General features: G+C 39.9%; 3 protein-coding genes and 1 pseudogene across 4 annotated transcripts; 1 reads left to right on the top strand and 3 right to left on the bottom strand.

The window, feature by feature from the left end:
* Positions 1–1,896: 1,896 nt before the first annotated feature.
* LOC116197553 lies at positions 1,897–4,818 on the bottom strand (annotated as a pseudogene).
* Positions 4,784–7,794, bottom strand: LOC116194625 (purple acid phosphatase 2-like). 2 transcript variants are annotated; one of them, XM_031523475.1, is made up of 8 exons: positions 7,373–7,789; positions 6,987–7,187; positions 6,786–6,897; positions 6,435–6,664; positions 6,025–6,163; positions 5,666–5,886; positions 5,365–5,486; positions 4,784–5,264 (listed from the first exon to the last, which is right to left on the bottom strand). In XM_031523475.1, the coding sequence occupies exons 1-8, from the start codon at positions 7,598–7,600 to the stop codon at positions 5,072–5,074; spliced, it is 1,446 nt and encodes a 481-aa protein (XP_031379335.1). In that variant the 5' UTR covers positions 7,601–7,789; the 3' UTR covers positions 4,784–5,071. The 2 variants fall into 2 exon arrangements, with proteins under 2 accessions (XP_031379335.1, XP_031379336.1); XM_031523476.1 differs by lacking the exon at positions 5,365–5,486 and having other exon boundaries at positions 5,071–5,264; positions 7,373–7,794.
* A 1,157-nt stretch (positions 7,795–8,951) lies between these two features.
* LOC116193617 (purple acid phosphatase-like) lies at positions 8,952–11,831 on the bottom strand. Its single transcript, XM_031522360.1, has 8 exons — positions 11,320–11,831; positions 10,946–11,146; positions 10,751–10,862; positions 10,411–10,640; positions 10,101–10,239; positions 9,748–9,968; positions 9,431–9,552; positions 8,952–9,330 (listed from the first exon to the last, which is right to left on the bottom strand). The coding sequence occupies exons 1-8, from the start codon at positions 11,560–11,562 to the stop codon at positions 9,138–9,140; spliced, it is 1,461 nt and encodes a 486-aa protein (XP_031378220.1). The 5' UTR covers positions 11,563–11,831; the 3' UTR covers positions 8,952–9,137.
* A 6,655-nt stretch (positions 11,832–18,486) lies between these two features.
* LOC116193488 (cysteine protease RD19A-like) lies at positions 18,487–20,741 on the top strand. Its single transcript, XM_031522208.1, has 4 exons — positions 18,487–18,972; positions 19,191–19,310; positions 19,847–20,093; positions 20,246–20,741. Exons 1-4 carry the CDS (start codon positions 18,538–18,540, stop codon positions 20,521–20,523), a joined length of 1,080 nt encoding a protein of 359 aa, XP_031378068.1. The 5' UTR covers positions 18,487–18,537; the 3' UTR covers positions 20,524–20,741.
* Positions 20,742–21,307: the final 566 nt, after the last annotated feature.

Here is a 21,307-nt window from a genome sequence, read left to right as displayed (position 1 = left end):
CAGTATATGGATAGACCTGGCTATCGAGATGGTGGGGGCGCGGCTGACCGTAGTATCATGGCTACCAGTTAGCCAGCAGCAAGCAGGGGACCATGACATTGACAACATAGTTTAGGGAAAATGCCATATTCAGTCCCTCAAAATTTGACAAATGGGTCTTGCTTTTGCACTTGTGCACTCTATCTTCTGACAATATTTGCTTATTTTAGTCCTTCTATCCGTGCTTAAGGGTCATCCCCTATGCCCAGCAACTGCAAGAGATATTGCCAGAAAGAAGCTAAACTAATCAGAATGTCTCGACTGATTTCGTGATATTTGAGGCGCAATTGTCTCAGTTTTTAATCAGTATCGTCCCTTTTGGGTCTTCAACAAGATGACACATTCTAAGATCAGTCCCACACGACATGTGGGGAATAATGTTGGGACTATATAGTGAACCTCTGCAACCAAAAAATAAAAGGGGGGAGTGTGGGAGCATTCAAGACACCCTTAGCTTCAAGGAAATTGCAAATGCATTCATCATCTTTCGAGAAGTTACATAAAGAACCCTGCCAGTCAGGCGCTGTAGAATCATCAATGTAGATGCCAGTATCGGTTGTAGAACCAGAGGGAATCTGCTTCGATGGCATACCCGTCCTAATGAAAGTGCTGCATAATCACAGGATAAATTGCAGACATAGCCACACAATCCCAAAAACGAAAATACAAAACCGAATGCGATGTGCAGAAGTAATGATATCTAGTTTGTCATAATGTTGTCCCTCCTTTTAACGGGAAAAAACATGATCAAGTCTAAAAAAAAGAAGAAGATAACTATAAGATGTGAAACCAAGAAGACTAGTATAAACCCAATATTTGAATTTGGGCTGCAAGGAGAAATGTTTATTCAAATAAGAACATCTGTAAAGAAAACAAAAACAGAAACTTTTTCTACCAAAAAAAATAAAGAGAAATTTTACAATGCGATCAGAAGCCTATGCACTGGTGAAATCATCCACTGGGTGCCAATATCGATTGTAAAACCAGAGCGAATCTGCTTCCACTGCATAGCCGTCCTGGTTCCGATTCCACCTGTAGTAGGCATGGGGGCGGTTATTGATATCGAAAATCACATGCCTGAAACTCACATCCTGATAAGCCGAGTACAAGGGCTGTGGCTCTGTCATGCCGCAGCAAATAATTACATGTTACCAACATTAATTTAGTCAAGAGTGGGAAAAAAAAATGCGCATGCGGAAGCAATGTGTCGAGAGCTAGTTGAAATACAAGAATGGCTGGGGGTGATTTACACGGGAGCAGATTGATCATAAGTAAGAAATTACAGTTCACATTCGATCGTTCTTTGCTTCTTCTTCTTTTTTTAAATAAAAGACCGATGTATGTATTTTGTGGAACTTTTTCTGGTATATATGGTTAACAAATTTCACAAACCTTTTCTTCTTTTTTTGCAATTTTGTGTTTTTTCACGTCACTTTTACAAATAGAATCGCGAGAAAATTTGTAGTTCGTAAAGGATTTATTGTAATGGAGAAAAGGGAGAGGATCAGATGAGTTGACCTGATGGAATCACGAGACTTTTCCTAATGATGTGATGATGACGACGACCTTAAAAAGCGCTATCTTTTTTTGACTTTTCCAACAAGAAATAGAAGACCATAAATCAAAAAATAAAATAACAAAAGGACAAATTATAACACCCTTTTTTCTTAATGGACAAATCATTACACCAAGCGGCCCTACTGGCCGAGTTTGGTAGAGCAAAATGAAAAGAAACGGACCAAATTGAATGGAATGGACATGTAGCTTCATCTGTCTTCGTAATTTCATTTCGTTTCATCCTATCTTTCGTTGTGGAAATTTGCCTCAGAATAATGATATGGTCCAGCAAATAAATGAGTGTCAAGAATACACGTGCAATAATTAGTCACTATAAACAGATGGAACCGACCATCGAGGTTGTAGGGACGCAATTTATTACTAGGTAATCGTCAGGAGACCATCTAAAGGACGGTGACATTTAAAACGTAAAATGACACATTCAGTGGGATCAGTCCCTCAACTTTGGGTTCTGTATCAGATCAGTCATGTGCTATAGTCCTCGGGCCATTCTTCACATGCTTGTAGTCCTGTGCTGAAGCCTGAAGTGAAGGATCCTCCATTGAGAACCATGCCCACCAACAAATCTTGTAAATCAAATGTCTCTTAGCCCAACCGGCTTTTCTTATAGATGAGGTGCAATCATCTCAACGATTTTTTGTAAATCGAATCTTGTAGTAAGCATGATTTGTTCTTGAAATAAAAAATCGCATGCTCAATGAAAACAAAGGAGATAATATACAATATGATCAAAAGCCTAGGCACTGGTAGAATCATCCACATGGTGCCAGCATCGGTTGTAAACCAAAGCGAATCTGCTTCCACCGAATACCCATTCTGGTTTCTGTGCCAGCTATAGTAGGCGAGGGTCGTGTTCATGATCTCGAAATCCGCGTGGCCAAAACTCGCTTCCTGGTAGGCCGAGTATGAAGGCTGTGGCTCTGTCATGCTGTAGCAAATGATTAAATGTTTATCGACATTTCACCTTTGCAAAGAGGGGGGAATGTACATTGTGAAGCAGAATGGCTGGAGGGAGGAGGCTAAGATTGTCTTACTTGGTGGCCAAGCCTTCAAAGTTCACTCCATCGCCAATGGCAATGTACACGGAGGCAGATTGGTCATTTACTGGAGTACATTGCCCATTCACGACATTGTATGCTATGCTTGATACGCGTTCCTGTTACATCCATAGCACCAGATCTTAATGCTTCTGCTTTTAAACTTAGAGCAATTTTTGCAAGTAAACAAGCAAGTTCTACAATAATAACTAATATTGTTTCCTCATGAAAGCACAAAGGATTCATGCATATCGCTCATAGGCGTGGACATGACCAGCAAAGACCACATCGACCTTGTAATGTATGATCCAAGGTTCAAACATGACTCTCATGGTTTCCGCTTCCATGTAATGGTAGTTGTAGCTGTTGTACCACAGGTAATGCTTGAGGACAATAAGCCATGGCGTCTCAACCCTTTTCACTTTCTGTAGCTCCTCCTTCAGCCAGAGGTGCTGTGGCGTGTACATACCTTAGTAGGATTACAGAAAGATATATAGGGCAAGTGGTAAAAGTTCGATGATTCAAAGTGCAGATATAGTGGCCGAAAGAAAAGAAAAAAAAAAAGTGAAGTCACCAAAGTAGGATTTGCTCAGGATACGGATTCGTTACCATATACAGAGTATGAGGCTAAGAGAATGATATATGCAGAAGCTCTCTTGATCGAATACCAGAAAGGAGAAGTGCTATTAGATGCTTTGTAAGGAACATGATATCAGTTTGCGTAAGGCATGAAAGGTTCTGTTTCTCCCTGGTCGAAGTGCATCATAAGGAGTTATATTAGTTCTGATAGAGCTAGAAACTGGAGTTAGCTCTGAGGGCGCACAATGTTCGAGTATGTATTCTAGGATATACTCATGATCTCAGGAGCAACGGCGAGCTCGTGATTGCCAGCTGTCCATATCCAAGGCTGATACGCGGCACTCCTCTCAATAAACCTTCCCCAGGTATCTCATCTAACATTGTCATGACTTGGGTATCTATCTGCATAAGACAGATCTCCCATGAACAAAAGTCTCTGACCCATCCGTGGGTTTTGCACGTAATGTGTTAACGTCTTGTTCGAATCAAAGCTCTGGCCCAAGTCCCCTACAAATGTTTGGAAATTGATTAACTGTTTATTACAGAAAAAGTACCACAAAATACATGTTCTGGTTTTTCTCCCAAAAAAAAAAAAGTACAAGGATTAGTCAGATGTGAATCGTAATTGCTTACTTACCTATGAGACCGAAAGTGTATGGGACAACAGGGCTGATCACTGGCAGGGTAATAAACCAAAACTTTCGCATAGTGTGTCCAAGACCAACCATGTAAATAGTACTTAGTGTTGAACTGCAGGCAAATCCCATAATCTCAGCAAACAATTGTAAGTCACTTCCTCTTGTATGGAACGTCGACAAACAGGAGGAAAATCGACTCTATACCGAGGCTAGTTAAAGTACCTCTAAATTGCTGATTGTGCAATGATGAATGTATCCAGAAGAGTAGTCGTAGAACTTGTATGTCTGAAATTTGCCTTCAGCCAGTTTCTTCTGCTTGTTGTTCTTGCTCCAGCAAAGCACTGTGCTGGAACCGGGTTCGTCCATAGTCACCCACGACACGATGACTGCCTTCCCCACTTGATCTCCTTGCGTGATATGCTCCTGAAAAATTTAGCCGTCATATCATAAAGCAACAATACTACCACATTTTGAAGCAAATCTTCGGTTAATACCAATTATATTAATTTTTCTTGTCAATGTTTTTTGGGGTAAGGGATGGCGATGGATGTTAAAAACCTTGAAAATCGCATTTGTTGGCTATTCAACATGTTGAGAAGTTTAGATCAATGTTGAAGAGAAGTTTAGATCCACATTGAAGAATCCATTCATCAGAAATTAAAGTATCAGTACACTTTTTCTTCGATGGAACACTTTTTCTTTTAATTTTAATGAACAACTTATTAATTTTAGAGAAATAGCTACAATGTTTCAGTGATTTTATATCCCTTTGTTTAATTTCGTGAAGAAGCCGCATCACAATACTCAATATGGTCCAGCGAAGTGACTGGAGTCAAAAGTACGCGTGTGGTATGCAGTCGCAATAAAACAGAACCGACGGTCGAGGGGGTGGGGAACGATTGACAATATTAATAAGACTAAACCAGGCAGGATGCCTCGACTGACATTCGTGATATTTGAGGTACAATCGTCTCAATTATTAATCGGAATAGACCTTTTTGGTCTTCGTCAAGTAGACACTATGTGGGGAATAATGTTGGGACTATATATTGAGGAAACACTATAGGAAAAAGAAGAGAAAAAGTCCTACCAAAAAAAAAAAGATGAGCGAGTGTGGAGGGCTTCAATACACCCTCAACTCCAGGGAAATTGCGAACGCATCCCTCGTCTATCGAAAAGTTACACTTACGGCCCTGTCACTCAGACGCTGCTAGAGTCAGCAATGGGGTGCCAGAATCGGTTGTAAAACCAGAGGGAGTCTGCTTCGACGGCATACCCATCCTGGTTTCTGTGCCAGCTATAGTGAGCATGGGTTCGGTTCTTGATATCAAAAATGGCGTGCCCAAAGCTAGCTTCCCGATATGCGGAGTACTTGGGCTGGGGCTCTGTCATGCTGTGCAAAAACCCAAAATCATCAGTTTCCTTATGGCGAAAGTGAAAAGAAATGCAGCTATCGTGTCAGTAGGGAGTTCAGCGTCGTAATTTTCTCTTACTTGTTGGCCAAGCCTTCAATATTTCCTCCATCACCGATGTTAATATAAACAGGTGCTGATTGGTCTCGTATGGGAGCGCATAAACCATTCACTATGTTGTATACAATGTTAGATACACGTTCCTGTTATGTTCCAACAAATTCAACCTCTCAGATTACAATCTTCGAAACTTGAAGTCTATTATCATGGATTGAGTTGAGGAAATGTAGCTTTTTGTCCCTTCTCGTTCGACATAGGTCAAATAATGAAAGCAATCTGATGCAACAACAGAATTAAAGTGTAAATGAACTGAAATACTCACAGATCGCTCGTAAGCATGGACATGACCAGCAAAGACAACATCGACCTTGTACTGAACAAACCAAGGCTCGAACATGACTCTCATGGTATCCCCTTCCATGTAATGGTAATTGTTGCTATTATACCATGGGGAGTGCATTAGAACTATCAGCCATGGGGTCTCGCTCCTGTTCACTTTCGGTAGCTCCTCCTCGAGCCATTGGTACTGGGGGGTGTATTTACCTTGAGAGTGAAGAGAAGAGAACATGATCAAGTAAACACGGAAAAGGCAACCTTTAAAGCAGCCGATTTCTTAATGAAATGATATCTTAATAGTAGACGTTCTCCGGCAGGAACTATGCCAAGGATGTTATTGCTTACCATATGCAGAGTATGATGATAAGACTATAATATACGCGGAAGCCCTCTTAATCGAATACCAAAAAGGAGCCGTACTGCCTGATGCTTTATAAGGAGTGTGATATCTGCGCGTAAAGGGCTTGAAAGGCGTGGTCTCACCCTGCAATCACATTTTCGGGAAAAGAACAAGTTGCTGTTCAATAAGGAATGAGGAAATTGTCCGAATAAATGAAGCATGAATTAACAAGAGGACGAAAACTAGCACTTCAGGGTTAATATCTTCAGATCCGGTCATTAACCCTTCAACTGAAGGTTGTTTGATCCCGAAGAAACAGATAGCTCACTTTACTAGAGTTTGGATAGTACTTACAACTTCAGGGACATATATCGTGACAGGATAGCTCTTCGGAGGTCGGATATATAGTACTTACAATTTCAGGAGCAAAGTCAATCTCGTGATTCCCTGCGGTCCATATCCAAGGCTGATAAGCGACACTTCTCTCCGCAAACCTTCCCCACGTATCCCACCGAACATTGTCATGGTTCGGGTAGTTATCAGCATAAGACAGATCACCCACAAACAAGACTGTTTGCCCCTTATGCGGGTTGTGCTCGTAATGCGTAAGTGTCCTGTTTGAATCGAAGGTTTGGCCAAGATCCCCTGTTCAATATAATATATTGGATCTTTATTATAGAAAAAGCTAATATACTTCAAGAGAAAAACACTTGCACTTAAATGAAAAGGGCAAAAAAAAAGTCATTTTAAACGAAAATATGTTTACCTATGAGACCGAACGTGTATGGAACATCGGGGCCAACCTCTGGGGGTGTAACGAACCAAAATCTCCTAACCGTTTGGCCAATCCCAACCTCATAATAATATTTTGTGTCGAACTGTCAGCAAATGATGAAAACATGAACAAGGATGAGAATTTCAGAGCCGAAACATCAAAGCATAATGCTAGCACGACGCGTGATTGTACCTTCAAATTTCGGAGGGTGCAATGGTGAATGTTCCCTGACATGTAGTTGTAGAACTTGTAAGTACGGTGTTTCCCCTTGGCCTCTTTCTTCTCATTGCAGTTTTCGCTCCAGTAAAGCACTACATCGGACCCGGGTTCGTCCTGAGTCACCCACGACACGATCACGGCCTTCCCTACGTGATCCCCTTGTGTTATATGCACCTTAAATCCAGTCCGAAACTCGCATCAGCAACAAATTAATATCATATTGCATTGGCAGCAGAAACAACAAGTATTCTAAGATCAGCTAAAAGGAGAGATTTAGCTGAATGAATAAATAAGTCTAGCTAGGGAGGGAGGAAAACAGAAACATTAGGATAAACAAACGAATAAGAGTACGTAAGAACCTGTTGAGGGGCATTGTATCCAGGAGGCACCCTGAACACATCGCTGTCGAGAGGCATGTCAACACTCTTCTCCACTTTCCTCACAAAAGTGCTCGTCTTCCCACCATTGCACACAGCTGCTCCATTCATCAAGACAAGAACCCAGAAAACGAAAGCGGCCGGATACAAAAAAACCCGAGATGAAGAATAATAAGAGGAAGCCACTGAAGGAGAACCAAGAAAACCCATCTTGGAATCTCAATCTCAAAGCTACCTCACGCTCAAATCAGTCAAATTGTACGTTTATATGTCTCTGAGCATTAAATCCTAAGGGGTTAAATAGTTTCAAGAAGTATAAGAAAAAGAATATTTCCCGCAAAGATAGTTTCGAAAATTAGATTATTTTGAGCAAAGGGCACCGAAGAAAGAATATTCTCTTTTAATTAGAGCACACCCCAACAGAACAGCAGCAAGCAATCCTTCAAATTCAATTATTTGGGGTGCAAATTTCTCCATCGCCATCAGCATTCATCCCCTTCCCCTTTGCCCAAAATAGGTTGATCTTCGAAATTATTTCCCATAATAATCTTTGCCACAAATTATTTTCCATAATTAGTCTTATACTATCTTTCTTTTGTTTTCAATGTTCCTGAAACTTTTTGATTGTTTTATTTATTTTAAGTTCCTTTCAGAAATTTATTATATGAAAATTAAAAAACATAAAAAAGAAAGGAGACAGCATATAACAAAAGGAGAGATTGGGGGAGCGGCCGTGGGCGCTAGAGGTGGTCATGGTCCGCTTCTGTTTAAAATATCATGCAAATTGAAAAAAGGGGTTTGATGTGATTCGACTAATAAATTCAAATCTTGATCATGTCAATCAATTTGATTAATGATTTATCGTATTCAATTCGGTTAATAATGATTAACTCAACTGAACCGCTTTAGTTAAAATTAATTTTGTAAAATTAAAATATGCTAAAATAACTCCACTAAATATAAGTTAAATAACTCAAAAATTACTAATATCCACTGAAATCAGTTTGAATTTACAGTTTGACTCATATAAATTACGTCTAATTGAGGCAAACCTTTTTCCTATTGTAGTTTTAGTTTATATTTTAAGATAATATTCGGCTGACTGAAAAATAAAAAGAAAAGAAAAACCGACTATGGGGACGACTATTGCGGGAAATAGTGAAAAAGTTTAGGGGACTTTAAAAACAAATGAAAGATAGTGTAATACTATTGCAAGAAATAGTTTGTGAGAAAGTCTGTTATGGGAGATAGTTTTGAAAATAAGACTATTTTGGACAAGGACTCGGCAACTATGCGCAAGTTTATTTTCTTTTTACAATAGTTTTTTTACATCGCTTTGTATAATATAGTGAAGAAGCCGCATCTGATTACTCGATATGGTCCAGTGAAGTGATTGGAATCAAGAATACGCATGCCGTATGCTATCGCATAAACAGATGGACCAGGCAGTTGAAGTGGCAGGGGTACGAAAGAAAGTAGTATTATGACCGAACTCCGAATGCCTCGACCGATTCGAAGTGCATTTGTCTCAATTATTAATCGGAATCGACTCTTTTGGGTCTTCGTCAAGTCAGCCACTTTCTGAGATTACCACATGACTTTGTGGGGAGTAATGTTTGGACTATATTGAGGAAACACTATTAAGAAAAATAATGGAAAAGGATGAGCCATGAATGCCCCCTCAACTTCAGGGAAATTGCAAATGCATTCTTCATCTTTCGAAAAATTACACTTAGGGCCCTGTCAGTCAGGCGCTGGTAGATTCATCAATGGGGTGCCAGTACCGGTTGTAAAACCAGAGGGAATCTCCTTCGACGGCATACCCATCCTGGTTCCTGTGCCAGCTATAGTAAGCGTGGGTTCGGTTCTTGATACCGAAAATGGCGTGCCCAAAGCTGGCTTCCCGAAACGCAGAGTACTTGGGCTGGGGCTCCGTCATGCTGTGCAAAAACCCAAAAATTATCAGTTTACTTGTGTCTAAGGAGAAAAGAAATGCTGCTAACATGTGAGTAGGAGTACAGGGCTGTAAGTTTCTCTTACTTGATGGCCAAGCCTTCAATATTTCCTCCGTCACCAATCGTAATATAAACAGGAGCTGATTGGTCTTGTACGGGAGTGCATAAACCGTTCACTATGTTGTATGCAATGTTGGATACACGTTCCTGTAATGTTCCAATAAATTCATCTCTCAGATAATAATCTTCGAACTTCGAAGTCTATTATCATGGACAGAGTTGAGAAAATGTGACCCTTTGGTTCTTAAGTTCGACATAGGTTAAGTAATGAAAGCAATCTGAATGTGTCCCGGTGCAACAACAGAATCAATGAGTAAATGGATTGAATTAACAGGTACTCACAGATCTCTCGTAAGCATGGACATGACCAGCAAAGACCACATCGACCCTGTACTTAACGAACCAAGGCTCGTACATGACTCTCATAGTCTCGCCCTCCATGTAGTGGTAGTTGTAGCTATTATACCATGGGGAGTGCATCAGAACTATCAGCCACGGTGTCTCGCTCCTATTCACTTTTGGTAGCTCCTCCTCGAGCCACCGGTACTGGGGGGTGTATTTAGCTTGAGAGAGGAGAAATAAGGGAACATGATCGAGTAATAATGGACAGAGTAACCTTTACCGAATTTTTAATGATATATAACTTATTAGTAGACCTTCTCCAGGAGAACTATGCCGAGAACGTTATCGCTTACCATATGCAGAGTATGATGATAAGACTATAATGTACGCAGAAGCCCTCTTAATGGAATACCAAAGAGGAGAAGTACTGCCTGACGCTTTATTAGGAGTGTGATATCTGCACAAATATGGCTTGAAAGGTATCTTCTCGCCCTGCAATCAAATTTTCGAAAAAAAAATAGTTGCTGTAAAATAAGGGATGAGGAAATTGTCCGAAATAATGAAAGCATGAATTAACAAAAAATTACGAACTTTACAAAGCAAAAAATTAGCACTTCGGGGTTAATGAGCCTCAAAGGTCATTAGCCCTTATGTAGTACTTACAATTTCAGGAGCAAGGTCAATCTCGTGATTCCCTGCAGTCCATATCCAAGGCTGATAAGCAACACTTCTCTCGGTAAACCTTCCCCACGTATCCCACCGAACATTGTCATAGTTCGGGTAGTGATCAGCATAAGACAGATCTCCCACAAACAAGAGGGTTTGCCCCTTATGCGGGTTGTGCTCGTAATGCGTAAGTGTACTGTTTGAATCAAATGTCTGCCCAAGATCTCCTGTTTAAATATAAAATAAAGGTAACATACTTTAAGAAAAGAACACTTGCACTTACAAGCGAAAAAAGAAAGATGAACAAGGTCATTTTAAATGAAAATATTTTTTTTACCTATGAGACCGAAAGTGTGCGGAACATCGGGGCCGACCTCTGGGGGCGTAACGAACCAAAACCTCCGAACAGTTTGTCCAATCCCAACCTCATAATAATATTTTGTGTCAAACTGCCAGCAAGTATGTTCATGAACAAGGATGAGAATTTCACAGCCAAAACATCCAAGCATAGCGCAAGCTCGACACCCAATACCTTCAAATTGCGGATGGTGCAATGATGAATATAACCCGAGGTGTAGTTGTAGAACTTGTAAGTAAGATGTTTCCCCTTGGCCTCTTTCTTTTCTTCGCTGTTTTTGCTCCAGTAGAGCACGACATCTGACCCGGGCTCGTCCTGAGTAACCCAAGACACGATCACAGCCTTCCCTACGTGATCCCCTTGCGTGATATGCACCTTAAATCCAATCCCAAACTCGCATCAGCAGCAAATCTCTTACCACATTGGCAGCATAAACAACAATTCTCAATTGCGAAGAGATCAATGTTCCGCGACAACAAGGGAGGCTATCTGAATAAACAAATACTAGGAAGACTGAAACATTAGGACAATCCGACAAGAGTAAGAACCTGCTGAGGGGCATTGTATCCCGGAGGCACGCCAAATACGTCGCTATCGAGAGGCATGTCGACACTCTTCTCCACCTTCCTAACGAAAGGGCTCGTGCTCCCTCCATTGCACACAGCTGCCCCATTCAAAACAAGAACCCAGAGAAGGAAAGCGGCCCCATACAAGGAAGCAGAGGATAAAGAAGAAGAAGAAGAAGAAGAAGAAGAAGAGGAAGCCATTGAAGGAGACCCAAGAAAACCCATCTTGGAATCTCTATCTCATTCCCCCTCAAATCAGTCAAATATGCATTAAATGCTAAGGCCTCTTCAGGAAGGCAGTGAAATGGGAATGGAAATGAGAGAAAGCACAGCAAGAGACTTTGCTGCAAAGGGTATTGGGAAAAGCAAAGAGAAAGGCATAAATGTTTTGCAGGAAAGGTCAACTCTTTGAACGCTTTGATGGGGAAGCCTGCCCCCCAAATAATGGAATTTGAAGGATAGCTTAAACGAGTATTCTGATTCCCTCTAGGGGATGGCACCACTGGGAAGGGTCTGGACAACCATGATCATCCTACACCCGTATCTCTTAAGAAAAATTAATTTCAAATCATTCTCAAACCCGTTAAGAATTTAATGGTACCCGAGGATTCACTTGTGGCCCGTTAATATATTTGATAAAAGAGTTTGTGCCAACTTATCATTTTATCTGATTTATACAAAATAGTCTAAAGGTAACAAACAGTATTCAAATAAAAAATTCCATGCGAATAATCGATCGAGAAAACTAAACAATACTTTACATAAGTTCATAGCATGTTCGAGAAAAACTTATAATTTCATAACATATTCGAGTACATTAAACCACAACACTTCAAAATTTATAAAAATTAAAGAAGGTTATTTTGTAAATAGGTTAATATTTTAACTTCACACTTAACGACTTTGGAACGGATTTTGATATAAAATCTTGTACTCTTCTCAAACCCTATAAAATTTTAACCTCAAACTCCTAAAAAAATTTAGGATTTAATAAGTAAAATCCATTAATTACATTATCTGAGGTTGGGACGAGTAAAATACCTGTTTATTAAAACCTACTTCCATCCCTATGCTCACTTTTTCTTTTTTTCTTTTTTTTGCTTTTTTTTGGCCAGAGGGAAAGGAAATGAAGGTTGTCTTTTTTCATGGCTGTCGATGTTGGAAACCGAGAGATTAGGATGGAAAAGATAAGCGCATCTTTTGACTCTTCCTCCTGACAAAGGCGAGGACAACGCCATCGATAAATTATAGTTCCGACCGTCTATCTTAAATATACATATATATATATATATATATATATAAGGCGAGGACAACGCCATCAATAAATTATAGTTCGAACTTTCTATCATAAATATACATATATATATATATATATATATTGTTCGAACTTGTATACGGTTGGCTTCTCGAATTCATATGAAACATGTCACATGATATTCTAGTAATATTATGCCGTTGCACTGAATATAAAAGCAACTATTTTTTTCAGAATTGAATGAAATAACACACATCCTTTTACCATCTTTTTTATGAATTCGAATATTTTGGCCTCGACTATTCTATTTATATCCTCTACTGTTTTACAAATTTGTTAATCGATTTTGTAAATTGCATCGGGCATTTTTTTTTTCATATTACCCTCATGAAACAAGCGCGTGAATAATACAACAAATAATCGCAAAAGAGGGAAGTCCCCAAGTTGCCTATAAAACCTCTCTAACAATCGAGCTTTGAAGGTAAGAGATAAGTACGATATGAATGCTAGAAAATACGGCAATATACCGCGACTTATATACTTCATGCCTGGATGAGGTTGTAGCGTGTGGAGATGGTATAGAGGGCATGGACCATCTAAAAAGGAAAAAAAAATTATAAATAGTCCTATTTCACAATAATATTTTGAGCAAATATCAATTAAATTATTATAATTAATAATAATTATGACAATTATAGTACTGAGTCGTGAACTTTTTTTTCTATCTATTGCAATGTAATTAATTCTTCTCAATATCTTGTTGCATGATGAGAGATAAGATCACGAAAAATATTTTCCTAAACAAGAGAAATCTAGAAAAGTTTTGATTCCATATCACTTTTCTTGCCTTAGGAAAAGGGATAGAATTTTCATTTTCCCTCTTCTTGTAGTGTTCCTTCCGCTATTCGTACCGATGAATAGAATATCTTCTCCCGACCCATCCATCAAAAAAGAATACCTTCTCCAAACCCATCCGCGCAAATATAATCCAAATTCGGGAATTTTCATGGTGCCAGGAGTAGGGGTCATCGTGTCGTATCTCATCACGGTCGGTCTCCCCCAGCAAAAAATGGGGAGATGGAGAGAAATCGAACCAGGCTAAAGGGCACGGTATACTCCCTCGTCACTGTAGAAATTATACTAAAAAATTTCACTGAACTTACATTCACATTTCACGATCCAAATCATTTGTTTTTAGACGTAATATACGAATATTATCTAGTCGATTGTTGTGGGGGACCTTCCCATGGAATACTGACGTTGGTAATACCGCCACCGGAGCATATTACAGCAACCATAATTTTCTAATGTTCATATATAATTTTTGTCAATCCCTAGAATAATAATAATAATAATGTAAGAATGAAGAAGAGATGTACAAACTACATATTTAATCAAAAAAATACCAGCTCATGCACGACGCTAAGCATCAAAGAGCCGTATCCTTGTTGATGCATAATCCTATGCTTAAACGATTATATCGATGGTATCGATTACCTGATCAGTTAATCGGAACTGCTGTGGTGTCTACATTTTCTTCTTTCTCTTCCTTAGCCTGTCAAGAGAAATGATAATTGATTAAACTAAAGAGCATTATCAAAATTTCCCTATATCATTTGCATTTTCGTTCCGACCAATCTTATATATGTTGTTATATATATATTGTGCGCTACGACTGCCTGCCCGGCAATTTTTTTTTTTTGTACTGCATACCAATTTCCTTGTGCAGATATATATAATGGAAATATGAAGGAGTGGACGTTTCTCCATTTCTTTGTTTTTTTTCCATATTCGACTTATATATATATATATATATATATATCTTTTTGCTGGAAGCATCTTCGACTGATATGATTGTCTCTTCACTGATCATGAGATGCTCCCAGACGATTCTTTGGAATTGAGCTTCTCTTTAACTTCGCTCCAAAAATAAAGATATAGAGATTGGGGCTTTTAATTATTGAACTTTCATATCAATTACCAGAATTGGCTCTATTAGTGTTGAAAAATGTCCACTAAAAAAATAATTGTAGAATAAAGTGATGTGGTTTTCATTGACATCAATTGATATGTAACTTGGAAAATAAACATATATATATATATATATGGAAAATAAATATATTATACTAAGTCCTCCTACAAGCGCTTTGTGCAAACTGAATAATTTTTATTTTAAAGAATTGTTTCGATTTCTTAACACTTATAAAATTTACTTATTGTTAAAATAGATAGTATAGACCCCACGCATACACGCCTTACACCGCACAAAGGGCGGCCTTACACGCCCAGGATTATAACAATGGGCTCTGATACCAATTGGATAAATTTTTAAATAAAATAGGCCTAATTTTGACTTGAGCCTATATGCAACCCAAAAGTTTAAACCAATGGATTACTGGGCCTTTATCTTTTATAAACTTTTCCCATACTTTTCTTTCAATCAGTGTGGGACATTTTGTCCTCTCACACTCCCCAATTTTTCTTCAACATCCCGCCCTCACGTGGTATCGTGTCGTCTTACACGTTTCACGTGACCTAAACCACTCGACGGGACCACTCGTATACACACACTTAATCACACCCTCCCTCACTTTGAAGTCCCGACATCGGACACAATGGGTGTCTGCTCGAAGCGCACGTTACACTTACACTCGAGCCTATAGGTCGTATAGACCCCCACACATACGCGCCTTACACCGCACAAAGGGCGGCCTTACACGCCGAGGATTATAACCATGGGCTTTGATACTAGTTAGATAAATTTTTAAATAAAATGGGCCTAATTTGGACTTGAACCCATATGCAACCCAAAAGCTTAAGCCAATAGGTTTTTGGGCCTTTGTCTTATAATAACTGCTCAATTTTTCTTTCTTTGAAAGATGTGGAACAATTGTGCTCACACACTTCTCACTTTTTCTCCAACATCCCGCCCTCACGTGGTATCGTGTCGTCTTACACGAGCCACGTAACCTTAACCAATCGACGGGACCACACGACTTAATCACACCCGCCCTCACTTCGATATCCCGACATCGAACACAACGAGTGCCTGCTTGAGGCACACGTTATACTTACACTCGAGCTTACGGGTCACACGGACCCGCGCATACGCGCACTTCGGCGCATTACACGTCCAGGATTATAACCATGGGCTCTGATACCAGTTGGATAAATTTTTAAATAAAATGGGCCTAATTTGGACTTGAGCCCATATGCAACCCAAAAGCTTAAGTCAATGGGTTACTAGGCATTTGTCTTATATTAACTGCTCAATTTTTTTTTCTTTGACCGGTGTGGGACAATTGTCCTCACACACTTCCCACTTTTTCTTCAACAGTTGGATAAATTTTTAAATAAAATAGGCCTAATTTGGACTCGAGCCCATATGCAACATAAAAACTTAAACCAATGGGTTATTAGGCCTTTGTCTTTTATAAATTTTTCCCATATTTTCCTTTCAAGCCGTGTGGGACATTCTGTCCTCTCACACTCCCTAATTTTTCTCCAACATCATGCCCTCACGTGGTATCATGTCGTTTTACACGTTTCACGTGACCTAAACCACTCGACGGGACCACTCATATACACACACTTAATCACACCCTCCCTCACTTTGAAGTCCCGACATCGGACACAATAGGTGCCTGCTCGAGGCGCGCGGCGCACGTTACGCTTACACTTGAGTCTACAGGTCGTATAGACCCCTATGCATACGCGCCTTACACCGCACAAAGGGCGGCCTTACACACCCAAGATTATAACCATGGGCTCTAATACTAGTTGAATAAATTTTTAAATAAAATAGGCCTAATTTGAACTCGAGCTCATATGCAACCCAAAAGATTAAGTCAATAGGTTACTGGTCCTTTGTTCTATATTAACTGCCCAATTTTTCATTCTCTGACCGGTGTGAGACAATTGTCCTCACACACTTCCCACTTTTTCTCCAACAGAATTGTTTCGATTTCTTAACACTTATAAAATTTACTGATTGTTAAAATAGATAGTGGAGGGATGGAGATTTTTTTAGGTAATAGAGTAGTGAATTAAGTTTATTTTTATATCAAAATTTTTTAAAAAAATAACAGATTTTAATAGCTTATATATATAATATATATATAATAAAGTTTCGCTTGAAAAAATTTCCTTAAATAATAGTAAGCACATCTAAGACAGCTAAAATAGAGGAGGTGCTCTGTAAACATTGGCTACAATTCGCAGTGGAGATTCAGTGAAAAGCGCACTACTGGAATGATGCGAATTCGACAACTTCGAAGTTCGAACATCGAATTCCGAGGAAGAAATTAAATTTTCCGAATAATCGCAAACTTTGTACAATTAAAACAACTTATCTATAAATTCAATTAAATTTTTAAATACTAAAATTCACCCTGAAAAAAAAAATCTACCGAGCGTTTGACGAAGGAACCAAAACGGACAAAACTATAATCCTCCCAGCGAGACACAGAGTCCAAAAGAGACATCCTTCCTCTCACCTTCCTCCTCAATAATTGTCCCGCGAAACGCCGTTACAGCGGGATGACCGTCACCGTTAGTAAAGTGGGGCAATCAAATTCTGCCACGTTTCATTCGGTGATTGGTCTCGTCGTCCCTTCACTCCCGAACAAAATTATCGGCGTTTTGGATGGGACATTGATAATAATAAGAGTGGTAACTTCCAGGCAACTCCCTACCGACCCACACACAAACGTACACGTACACATCTCATATTTGCATTCGTAGTCCCTTTACTCTGTGAATTTTCTGAATATGCCCCTCACCTTTTGACTATGTGATTGTTGATCCATCATGCTTGCATGCCACCCTTGTTTCTTCCAATTTGAAACTCCCGTACATATTCACTAATTAGAAAGTCAGACAGTCTTACTCGGATGACAATTTCATGAGATGTTATTGTGTCAGTCCTGTCGCTAAGTTCGATGCTGATATAGTTAAACCGTGTTATTTGATCGAAAGTTGATTAGCAAATCTAATCCCATAGTATTTAGGATCAAATCTAGCCTCAAAATTATAGCTTTACTGATTTAGTATGTTGACGAATTAGAATCTCAAGAATCAATTTGATACTCATATGCACTAATCATATTTTATGGTCTAACCATTTGATTGTGTCGTGTTGGCGAAAGGACTCAACACAATAATTTTTTCAAGTTAAAGCAATATAAGTCAGTTATCCTAGCTTACCAGGGCAAATTTTATGACAAATGGGTACTTTATGCAATATTTAGTCATGCATATCCTAAGGATGTACGGTGAAAATCTTCTTAGTTATAATGCATGATAGTATGCGAAGTTTTTCCTTGATATACCATTGATTGTAGACGTGTCAAATTTTGATTCTGTAGGCCCATTAGAAGGGATTCAACTACCCATCTATATTTAGTATTTTATATTATTTTAATGCAAATTCAATTCAATATTGCACATAGCTACTACGAACTAGTACAGGAATGGAGGAAACACCCACAAATTCATCTGCTTACAAGATCTCAATTTCCTCGATTTTCTAATGATTTTTTTAGTGATAATAATAATGAAATTTAAATTCACTACGTCACTTATAAGAATATAAAATTGATAATCTATAAGAAGACAAGCAGGGTATTGATGCTCAAATACAATCAGACAACACGCCTAGACTCTACCATAACATATCTCGCTTTGATGATGTGGGTTTTTGTTAGTTTCTATTTGTATTTTGCACCTAAATATCCGCAATATTACACATTCAACATCACACCCAAGGTCCGAAAAGCAGGTCCAATCAGAAACCGTATAAAATTGGGGGCACATTTCAAATAACGAAAACAACAAGGACCACATTGAAAATACAAGTCCTCTACTCTCATTGGCCTGTATATTACTACCTTCCTAAAGTCTCTGAGGTCTGCACTGATCATCTCATCTGAATCCCATCCGATAATATGGATCACTTTCTCTCTCTACTCCTCTTCTCTCTCCTCACCCTCTCCGTCGCGGCGGAGACCGCCGGCGAGGACCCGCTGATCAGGCAGGTGGTTGGCGGTGGCGTCCTCTCCGACCACGACCACTTTACTCTTTTCAAGACCAAGTACGGCAAGTCGTACGCCTCCCAGGACGAGCACGACTACAGGTTCAAGGTGTTCAGGGCCAACCTCCGCCGCGCTAGGCGGCACCAGGAGCTCGACCCGTCGGCTTTCCACGGAGTGACGGAGTTCTCCGATCTGACCCCTTCAGAGTTCAGGCGGAACTTCCTAGGACTCCGGAGCAAGCTCAGGTTGCCGAAGGATGCGAATCAGGCTCCGATTCTCCCGACTGATAGCCTCCCAGAGGATTTCGATTGGAGAGACCGCGGAGCTGTCACCGGCGTCAAAAATCAGGTAGCTTTTTATTAACTTACCCTTTCAATTTATCAGTTTTCGTTAAGATATGGGATTGATTGCTCAAGAAAAGCTTGAGATGGTATCGAGTTGGCTTAGATAATGATCTCCTATCGATTTTCGATAAATTTGCGATTCATGAGTTAGTTTGGATGCTAAGTTTGATCATCGAAACGTAAATAAACACTGGAATTTATTCATTGTTGTCGGGGCATTAGGGTTCGTGTGGATCGTGCTGGAGTTTTAGCGCCACAGGAGCCCTGGAAGGTGCTCACTTCCTTGCTACTGGGGATCTTGTCAGTCTCAGCGAGCAGCAGCTTGTGGACTGTGATCACGAGGTTCGAATTTTTTGCCCTTTTTACCACTCTTTCTTTTAGCTGCGGATGATTGTTCGAAGAAACATCAAAAGGCTTCTGTTTTTCCTTTTTTAGTGGCTTTAATGTGAGAAAGCCGACACATTTGCGTCCCTCTTATGCTTCATTGGGACAGAACAATATGTTTTCCTTCGAAAGGAATTCTTTACGATCATCTTATCGTGTGTTTGGTTCCTTCGTCTGAGGACTTTCATGAATTATCTGTTGTTTATTTCTTTTTTGATTAGTGTCTGTTTGTTTGGAAATATGGTAATTTTCTATTATCTTTGTTGAAAATTTTGCTTTCATCGCTGTATCAAATTTTGTTTCTTTTCATTAGTTTATTAGTGCTCCACGGATCGGGGATATTACTGTTGCTGCTCTTTCTCATGGATGAACTATAGGTCGAGGAAACTCTCCAACATAATGTTTGCGAGGTTTAAGGTTGATTAAGAATTGATAGCTGGTAGAAATTAGCGTTTCTTATATTCCTTTCTCTGAAAATGTGTGGTTTTATGCAGTGTGATCCTGATGAACCAGGATCATGTGACTCTGGCTGCAACGGGGGCTTGATGAATAGCGCTTTTGAGTACACCCTCAAAGCCGGTGGTCTTATGAGGGAGGAAGACTATCCTTACACAGGCAAAGATCGTGGGGCCTGCAAATTTGACAAACCCAAGATCGCAGCATCAGTTGCAAACTTCAGTGTCGTCTCCCTCGATGAAGACCAAATTGCTGCAAATCTTGTCCAAAATGGTCCTCTTGCTGGTAAATAGCCTCACTCTTATCATAACTCAATTCGGTTTCATGTCTAGTCTCTCCGGTCCAATTCTGAAAACTATGATCTTTGACCTTGAGTACCGAGCTGCTTGGTCATACTTTCAGGGATTCTCACTCTCTGCTTGTGCTTGAATATGCAGTGGCCATCAATGCAGTCTTCATGCAGACGTATATCGGAGGAGTCTCGTGCCCATACATATGCTCGAAGAGATTAGACCACGGGGTCCTGTTGGTCGGGTACGGGGCAGCTGGTTACGCTCCAGTTAGAATGAAGGACAAGCCCTACTGGATAATCAAGAACTCATGGGGCGAGACCTGGGGTGAGAGCGGCTACTACAAGATCTGCAGGGGCCGAAACGTGTGCGGGGTTGACTCTATGGTGTCCACTGTTGCTGCAGTTCACACCGGTTCGCATTGACAGTAGCAGGCTGATTTTATTACCATCACTATTATTCACTGGGTGGTTTGGGTTCTCTGTATATAGGGCGCATATAAACGTAATTATTGATACAGAACCTTGATATCGCTTGCTATAGTTTGGTAATTGTCGGACAGCGTACTCGGATCAATACAATTACTATGTTGGAATATGGTCTAGTAACTTATTATCGAAGACAATTATGTGTTTATGCGGAATCTGCGCCATGATACAACAATGTTTTTATTACTCTTTAGTTATCCTCGGGGCCCTCCTCTCGAATATTAACAAACTTAATACCCTTGGAATCTCTCGTACAAAGCAGAGTTCTAAGATTCATAGATTTGGCACATTGGATTGCAAACTCGACACCTGCTGCTCCCCCCTTCAAGGGTCTGTGTTACTCGAACAAGAAGACCAAGCCTGGAGGAGAGAACCCAAGGAGTTGGAACGTACCACTGCCAACCAACGCTTACCATTAGAAATTGTGACGTCGAAATATCGCCGGGGGTAAGAAGAACTCGGGATGCTATCAGCAGAATATTGCAGCTTCTTGTCTGACCATGCTGCCAAGTGATTGAGGTCCTTTCGTTGATAATATTCACCACAAATCTGGGATCAGCAGGCATATCAGAATGAAGATGTGTGCCATACTAGGACATCAAGGAACTGCTCCTCTATGGGCTCAACAAAGTTCAATATGCCGAACAAAACTTGGCGAAAAGATCCTTGAGTTCTCGAGGGACATGTTCCTTCGATCATTTTGTGCCAGGAAACATGATCC

This window comes from Punica granatum, chromosome 2 (genome assembly GCF_007655135.1).
Source record: "Punica granatum isolate Tunisia-2019 chromosome 2, ASM765513v2, whole genome shotgun sequence".
Lineage (NCBI taxonomy): Eukaryota > Viridiplantae > Streptophyta > Magnoliopsida > Myrtales > Lythraceae > Punica > Punica granatum.
This window is presented reverse-complemented; position numbering and strand designations above follow the sequence as displayed.

What these genes read in the sequence shown, in the direction of transcription:
- LOC116193617 (XM_031522360.1), bottom strand. Translation starts at nt 11,562, where the DNA reads ATGGGTTTTCTTGGGTCTCCTTCAATGGCTTCCTCTTCTTCTTCTTCT. An exon ending in GCACCATCCGCAATTTGAAG is followed by an intron (nt 10,863 to 10,945) that starts GTATTGGGTGTC and finishes ACTTGCTGGCAG; the next exon opens with TTTGACACAAAATATTATTA. An exon ending in TCCATGCTTACGAGAGATCT is followed by an intron (nt 9,553 to 9,747) that starts GTGAGTACCTGT and finishes GGAACATTACAG; the next exon opens with GAACGTGTATCCAACATTGC.
- LOC116194625 (XM_031523475.1), bottom strand. Translation starts at nt 7,600, where the DNA reads ATGGGTTTTCTTGGTTCTCCTTCAGTGGCTTCCTCTTATTATTCTTCA. An exon ending in GATACAATGCCCCTCAACAG is followed by an intron (nt 7,188 to 7,372) that starts GTTCTTACGTAC and finishes ACTGGATTTAAG; the next exon opens with GTGCATATAACACAAGGGGA. An exon ending in ATTGAAGGCTTGGCCAACAA is followed by an intron (nt 5,265 to 5,364) that starts GTAAGAGAAAAT and finishes GTTTTTGCACAG; the next exon opens with CATGACAGAGCCCCAGCCCA.
- LOC116193488 (XM_031522208.1), top strand. Translation starts at nt 18,538, where the DNA reads ATGGATCACTTTCTCTCTCTACTCCTCTTCTCTCTCCTCACCCTCTCC. An exon ending in TTGTGGACTGTGATCACGAG is followed by an intron (nt 19,311 to 19,846) that starts GTTCGAATTTTT and finishes GGTTTTATGCAG; the next exon opens with TGTGATCCTGATGAACCAGG. An exon ending in CCAAAATGGTCCTCTTGCTG is followed by an intron (nt 20,094 to 20,245) that starts GTAAATAGCCTC and finishes TTGAATATGCAG; the next exon opens with TGGCCATCAATGCAGTCTTC.